General features: G+C 33.1%; 1 protein-coding gene across 1 annotated transcript; it reads right to left on the reverse strand.

Moving 5' to 3' along the window:
• Window positions 1–448: 448 nt before the first annotated feature.
• LOC136042931 (U-scoloptoxin(01)-Er1a-like) lies at window positions 449–2,417 on the reverse strand (the record flags this gene model as incomplete). The annotated part of the gene is made up of 2 exons (XM_065727847.1): window positions 449–693; window positions 2,128–2,417. Coding segments are annotated over 2 exons (339 nt in total), but the record flags the coding sequence as incomplete, so codon positions are not given.
• Between the last annotated feature and the right edge of the window lie 6,034 nt (window positions 2,418–8,451).

Here is an 8,451-nt window from a genome sequence, read left to right on the forward strand (position 1 = left end):
TCGCCATACAATCAACATACTAATAAACCTTATGGATACATTCTACCTTATGGATACGCTTCTGGCCTCATTCTTTTATCTTATTTTCAATTAAACATGGGAAAATGCATACACACTGACTTGTATGTATATAGATGGGGCTTATCTTATTCACTCTTATAATAAACATGTAGATAGCACGTTCTCAGTCTGTCTCTGCCGACAGGAAGGCCCAGTCTCTTATCAACAAAATACAAGCAAATTTCAATATCTAAGAAATATTTCCAGTCGTTCTTTGTAAAACCGTTGTTGGAACTACAGCAATGCTGCCTGGCATTTTCTTCGAAATTCGACAGTGAATGCTGTTGTAGTGAGTGAGAGCAATAAAGGTGACTAAACTACGGGAAGATATTTTTAGTAATAAATCTAATGTGGGTTAAAGGAATAAACAAATGATTGATGGATCATGAAAGAATAAAAACTTTTATTTATAATAAGCACACAGTCTCAATCAAATGAAGCACACTTAGATACTGCCTTTGACTGACTCTTTTCTTCCGTAAAATAACATATAATCAATACTGAAGTTCATTGTTTCGTTCACCTGATTAATTAGAAAAAAAATATTTACATTCAATTTGTTTACATTACTCCTAAAATCTTGCTTAGTTCTTTAGAGGGTTTGTGACGTAGGTGAGCTCGTTCAAGTAGAACCTGAAAAAAAAATATAGTTTTAGATCTCATGTGTTTTCAACCAAATGCTTCAACAGTGTCTATGGAATGAAACGGCATAATAACTTCTTAGATGGAAATGAAAAGTAGAAATAAAGCATAAACTTAAAAATTAGACATAAAGTCTCATAAACATAAGACATGAAAAGCTTACATAAGCAATAAGTTAAGACATTTTACCATCTCCCCTATAGATCATACTTTTTTCTCCCACTGAATATAAAGGCAATGGGTTCCAGCTCAACTTGTTAGGCTTAGGATATATTTATGTACCCAAAATTGAAAATGCTCTAAATCATTTGTAATTTTGAACATTCTGGAAAATCTCCGATTTTCATAGATTTTAGAATAGCGTTAGAAATCGTTCATCCTAGAACCATTCACGTTTATAATATATTTAAATAATTCTTTTTTTACGAAATTCTATAAAATATGTTGTATTAATTTTCTTGGTTCATAAAAGGAATAACATTTAATATTCACATCGTTGTCAAATCACAATTCAGTCGTGTTTAGCGAAGTGACACATTTCTAATTCCCCATACCAAATTTGTAATCCGTGAGTAAATCTATTTCCAATATCATTTAAAAGACAACTGCCGAACTGCATAATCTAGCTTTAAAGAAAATGATATTCATCTAGAAATGGTAACTATAGTTTTATAGCAAGAGAATGCAGAAAATGCTTCATAAAATGCTTATTCAATAGGATATTGAGAGTTCTAGTGCTTTTTTTTTAAGTCGAAAAAGATTGGAAACCAAGCAGGCCCTTTCCTAGAACCTTTTTTTCATATCTAGTCCTTTTGTTAGCTCTTGAGACATGTGATTTCCCTTTTCTTTTACCATGGGTCAATTTTGGTAGCATCAATGTTTTGTAGGAAATTACATGGTAGGCTAAAGCTTATAGAGACTCTTTCAAGATTACATGAAGGCATCCAATTAAAAAAATAATAATAAGTCACAAGCTATAATATAATGCCTACTTCTAATGTTATATATAATATCTGTATTATGTAGACTTTTATTATTTACATTGATAAAATTAAAAAAGCAATAAATTTACTTCTTATCCCTTCTAGATTTTGAATAATAAGTTTTGCTCCCCCTAGATTTGTGTAACTTGACGCCACTGATTCCTCTCCTTCCAGTTAATCTCATTCATTAACAATTTAAAGTTAAATTTTTTCTTTTTCTTTTTTTATGGTATCAAAAAATTACTTTTCAAACAAATCACTCTTACTAGTTTGTTAATTTAAATAAAAAATTTTGTAAAAAATGTCATTTAGTAAACTCCTAACTTTAAACTAATAATTAGTAGCTTTGATTTGAATTCTTTTTAATTGCATCTTAAAATAGCAGACGTCGTTTAAATGCTTACAGAATTACTTGGATTCTGAAATATCTATCTTTGCTTACCATTTAGGTGCTTCATTGCAATCGAAGTTGTAAATGAAGTCACAGATTCTGAATTCTTGGTTGAATGCTGTGCCATTGCTGCACATATGGGGAATTCGTCTGCCTTCTTCATCACACATGTGGAAAAGCATACATTCAAATTCGGTGTCGGCATAAAATCCCGATGGCTTATCTGAACAGTCGAAGTTGAGCGTCACGTTGGGGAACTCCTCCCACCTCTTAGCTCTGTGAGGCACATGCAATGAGGCTGGGACTGAGTAGGTCACCGCAACTGCTAAAATTAGGATTTGTTAGCTTTATTCCCTGGTTATATATTAATCTGATACTGGAAAAATTAGGCTGGACAAGCAAAGAGTTTAGAAAAGAATATACTAATTCAGAATAAGAAAAGAATATTCATTTCAAAATATTCCAAAAGACAATATTTGTAACTGGAATCAGAATAAAATAGATGTTCACAATCATCCACAAGTGATTTGGGATTGTGATTTTCAGTAGCTCAGTTACAACTACAATATTTATTTTACTGAAATCTTACATTACGTTATAAGTCCAGTTATCACTAAACTAATAGAAATTCTTCGGCTTAAACCTAATTTATATCAGATATTTCAGTTTAAATCAAGTCTTTTTTTTCCAATGAATAAGGTTTTAGCCACTTATGTTCTAAGGTGCACCTATTTAACCATAACTTAATCTACGTACAGAAGAAAGATTTTCCTACATAGACTTGAAAACTTTTTCAAGGTAAAAAACATATTTGTTATATATTTTCATCCTAGACATTGCAAGGTTTTGACCGAATCTTGGCAATTTTCATGAGCTAAATGAGTATTCCAGAATATTCAAACACAAAAAAATAAATGCTTTTACTTTAAATCTGTTGGATTTACTTTAGATTAGATTGGTATAAATGGGTTTTTCAAAGCTAATCTACAGCCTATTGGGGAGAATATTTTAAACTGGACAATTTTCACGAGAAAAGCTTAAATACTGCGATGATATAGATGGCTTATTTTCTTTTTAGGGGTACAGTTAATCTAATACAAGTTAAACTATAATTTCAGATTAGATTTTAAACCCTTAAGCACACACACACACAAAAATCAAAACAAGCATTTGCAATACATCAAAATACCACAAAAAATAAATAAATATTAAGATTATCCGTCCTCCTCGGATTAAAATTTCCACAAAATCCATATACTAACGGAACAAAACCTTTTGTAGACAAAGCAAAGAGAGAAATGGCATAATAGTCGTAAAGAAGTTTATTTCTAATAAGCAGTAATGCGACTTCTGGTGTGGACGGAAAAATTGAGGGTGGGTAGGCTTCATCTTTCCCTCCCCAAAAAAGACCGCAAATCCATAGACGTTACAAATTAGTTATAATATTCAGAAAAATGTGACGCTTTTTTCGTTAATAGTTCATTTACCTAGACTGTAGCCCCCTGTGCCTTAGCACTTCACCCGCCAATCTAATCATCAGTCTCCCTTAACGCTAGGAGCTTCGCCCATCAATCTGCAAAATATTTGGATGCAACCTTGTCTAGTAAAGATTTAAACGCTCCTATTGAATATCAAAAGCTCGTATAAAGATTTAGATAAGAATTGGGACCTATTGTTGACCCCTTCCCTGCATCCTTAATGTGCAAAAAATGCATAAAATTATGTTTTTACGCTTATCTAATGGCTAAAATGGTTTAAAAGATATGCTTTCTATAGTCAGACACCCTCTACAAACCCAACCCATAAAACATATTATACAAGTTGATGTTTACTTTATAAGTTAGAACTAAATCACGTGCAAGTTACAGCAATACATCGCTCAGTGTCGTTTCGTTTTACGATTTTTCGAAGTTCCATCGCTGCTAAATTAGTACTAATTTTCATTGTGCGTCGTTAGGTTTTCGAATTGCGTTGTTTTTGATTCGAGTCCTTAATTGTTTGTTATAGTCCCTTTTTATAAGATAAATACTCTTTTGTAGACTTAACTTCATCTTTCCTTTTACTTGTTTGGTTTTCTTTGATTTTCTCTTTTAAGTAATAACTACGGTTTTCCCTTGTTTTTCATAGGTGGTACAATTAGCTGCGCAGTCAAAAGGGTGACTCCTTCCTATCAAAAACGTATTTTTGGACGCCAGTTAAGCTAAAATTCAATGACGGAAGAAAGGTAGAATTAGTTCATACATTGCAGATTACTTGTCGCTTAGGATTTTATTGGCTTACTTAGGGATTTTATTGGCTGGTCTTCGTTCGTTTAATTAAAATCAAGTAGTTGCGGGCATCAAGCCACACCTAATTGTAGAAAAAGCTAAGACAGATAGTCCCGGTGAGAGGAAAATCTGGCATAAGCGCTTTTTAGGATTATATGAAAATGATGTCATTACTCTTGTTGATAAACAAGTCTATCATCTATCCGTCCAAACATCATTCCTAGGGTAGAACTAAGGTAGATAGTTATAGAACTAAGGGATGAAAGATCAGACTGATTTTAGGCTGACGCGTAACGGACAATGTCCACTGGACTTGTGTGCAAAATGGAGGACTGAATTTGCTTGGACTCACAGGAGAACAAGTGACCTAAACCTATTGTACTCTAAAGGTGGAATACCATATCATAGGATTGACTGGAGTGTTAGGCGAGTGAAACCCATTCATAAGCTAAGACGGTTGCGCTAACAAAAATCAATAAAATATTGGTTGCAAGAACTATTGCCACTGAGATTTGCTATTGAAGAAGATGATAGTAACCGTTCAATAAAAATCTTTGAAAAATGAAATTTAACCTCAAAACAAATTTCAAAAGCAATGTGTTTGATTGACAAAGCTATGGATATTTTTTTAAACACAATCTTGAGAGCGGAAGGAGTTTTATTGTTTCAGGTGGTAGCTGCGAATATCAATTGCTACAAAGATATTTATTTTACGTTGAAAAAAATCTGTTCACAAACACTAGAACAATATTTTGTGAAAAAAGCCGACTTACGACGACACCCATTATGGTTTCATCAGAATGTGATTAAGTTCAATTTTGTTTTTCATAAATCAATTGAATACAGTAGTATATTTTGTCTTAATTGTATATTTTTTTTCCTATTTTCTTTTTCTTTTTTTCTTTTTAAATTTTCCGATTTTCTATTTAAAAAGTAGTAGTTTCGTAATCTCGTAACCTTTCTTCAATCTTTACATTGCTGTAGAAAATCTTAATTCACTTTGCGTCACTTCAATTCGTGTCATGCTTTTTTGCAACCTAACCCCGATGCAAAGTAAGGTATTGTTAAATAGTGAAAAATAAAATGAACATAGGCTCCTTTAAAAGTCTCTAAGCCTTTCCCGTTTTTGTTTGTTATGGTAATGATAGGAAGCCCACGACCTTCAAATAATATGCAAAACTACATAGTACTTCGCAATGTCAGGTTGTGCAGGCAATATTAAACAGATAATACCTTAACTAATGCTTACAGCTCTCATTAGGAGTGTTTTATTTAAAACAGTTTGTTGTAACCAACTGTAGTAAGGAGCGACCAGGCTCAATAGTAACCAAAGCACTAAAAAATGGAATTTTGATACCAATGGCTACATCAAAAGAATGGCATTTTAATGCTTATTTTAAACATATAAATTTCATCAAGTTTAGTTTTACCCATCAAAAGTTACGAGCCTGAGAAAATTTGCCTTATTTTAGAAAATAGGGGGAAAAGCCCCCAAACGCTAAAGTTTATTACTGTTTTAAAAAGTAAAGTTGAGAGAAAGAGTCAAACTTTAGCGTAAAGAGCGGGGCGTTGATGAGGAAGCAGCCCCTTTCATATACGAAGTAATTTCTGTTCGTTTTAAGTTTTAATGTCGCTCCTTACTTTCAGTTAAAAAAAAACTTGTTTTTGTTTATTTAGCTACTCATAAAATTATTTAATTTCAAGCTAAAATCTGAACGAACAATGAACAAAAACTTGACCGATTAAATACAGGCGCACAGGGTGAGATTTACTCGGAGGAGGATGGATTTTTCAAAACAGGAAAATAGTGATGAACTGGGAAATTATTGAAAGTAGTGTAAAAATTATAACTTTTCAAGCTTCTGGGTGCGGCCAACTGCATGGTAAACCTGGGCGTCAGACAAAATAAAAAACTTGAGCAAATACTACTTCCACTGGTTTTCATTATGTAATTATTGGTTTGTGTAGCTGCCAACAGGTGTACATGGAAGAAGGCAGGTAGCCAGTAATCTATTATTGGGCGTAACTTTTGTTCAGAGGGTAGGTTAGTTAAAGCGGTAAAAAAGGAGTGAAATTGCATAAACGCTAAAGAGAATTATAGATTTAGACTACAAAATATTAAGTTTGGAAAAAGCCCATGCCCAAAGACTCCTCTTAGAACCTGTCTGTATAAGAATTTCCTTTGTCGGGAAGGGGAAATTTTTTGACTCCACAGAGACTATGGAAATTTCCTGAAAATTGAAAAATAATAGAGCTAAGGAGTTTTCAGAATAGAAGCCTTGAGGTCCAAATGTGTGCATGTTGGAATGAGAGATTCAATATTCGGTAATAGAAGAAAAGATTAAGTGGAATCTTTTGCAACTCGCATTTAGGATATGAGCAGGGAGTGCAACAGAAAAGCTTTTCGGATAATAAATTAAGCTAAAAATGATCAAGTTGTTGATTTCTTAAAATAAAAAGAACATCAAGAATTTCAAAGGACTTACCAATGCAAACAAATGCTACTAATGCAAAACCCTTCGATATGTTCGATTCTAAAAAAGAAAGAAAATAGATAAATAGCGAGTCATAGAATTAATTTGTTGACGCTGACTTTCAAATACAATATATTTCTCTTTATTTACTTTGTAATTAATGATAAAAAAAAAGGATGTTCAAGGCCTTGACTCTTCTGCGATTATAAGCGAGGCTAAATTATGTCCCCTAACTTGCATCAGAACAGGGACACACTGAGGAGGGTTACCCCCAACAAAAATTGGTTAGGTAAACTTCTCCCCCCCCCCGAACGAATATCCTGGATACGGTCCTACGCCAGAATCGAATAGTCTTTGGAATTGGAAAAGACCGATCCTGCTTGCAGAAAAACGGCAAAGTTGGTCCACCTTAATTGTCAAGCGAGTGATTCAATGACATTTTGAACAAGCTATTGGCTGCTGTCTGCTGGTCATTAGACAAACTATACTATAGGCATACTATACTATACTATAGACTATACTATAATATACTATAGACAAACTATACAAGGATCTTTAGACAAGACTCTAAGTAGGCTAGAAATAACAACTCATTAAGAATCTTCCAGAAAAAGTATTTATAACCAGCCAAATTTTAAAACTGTTCTCTTGCAACAGCATTAGACAAGACTGTAAACTTGCAATTGTTCAGCTCCTTCTGTTAAACAATTTTGGGTATAGACTCCCAAAGGAACCTCAAAATAGAATCATAGACTTGTAAACCGATAAGAAAAATCTTAGCTCAAGAGTGTTTTTTTTTTTAGAACAATCCCCTCGTAGATAGGAAGCCGCTGTCCCAAGATCTTTTCTATTTTCAAAAAATTAGTCTTGAATATTAACTCTAATCTGTTAATCAATAATTTTTTTCTTGAATTTTGAATATTGTTGAAATTAAGGTATTCGTAATATGTAATCGGAGATGCTGTTGAGTGTAATTTTGGTTCCATTGGCAACTGCGATCCAGAGATAAGGCACAAACCAACTGATGTGTTACTATTTAAATTACAAAGGAAATCGAAGAAATGTTCACAATGGTCAGCCCGTTTTGTAAAAAGATAAATTCTGATAACAAGTTTTTCAAAATGTTTAGTAAAGTATTAATGTCGGTTGAAAAAAGACAATGACGGTTTTTCCACTTCCAGTCAGAGAATCAGCAGTCACCAAGTCATGCCTGTGGAAGGCAGCAGGTGACCGCAGCAGGTCGAATAGAAGCGCAATATTCTAATAATCCGCAAAATGAATTCTAAATAACCATCTATTACCAAAAAAAAGTTTTCAGGTTTTCAAAAGAAAACTTGTCAGAGGAAAGCCGACTTCCCCTTCACTTTCAAGATTCCAAGGTTACAGGTTTTGTTTTACAATATTTCTGTAGGTCGGTTGCTAGATGATCTTTTTTTTTAATCTCTCCTGTATATGTGTATGTTTTCAAATCATAAATACTTTACTAAATCACTCAAATACATTTAAAGATTAGTTCGTATCTTTTATACTCCCCTTTTCTCTTTTTTAGTGAAATTGGCGTATGTCAAAAGCTTGGCTTTGGGTCATTGAATAAAGCCGTCCACCCTGTTTGATTAAAATAAAGTTTTATTTGA

Source organism: Artemia franciscana, unplaced genomic scaffold (assembly GCF_032884065.1).
Source record: "Artemia franciscana unplaced genomic scaffold, ASM3288406v1 Scaffold_253, whole genome shotgun sequence".
Lineage (NCBI taxonomy): Eukaryota > Metazoa > Arthropoda > Branchiopoda > Anostraca > Artemiidae > Artemia > Artemia franciscana.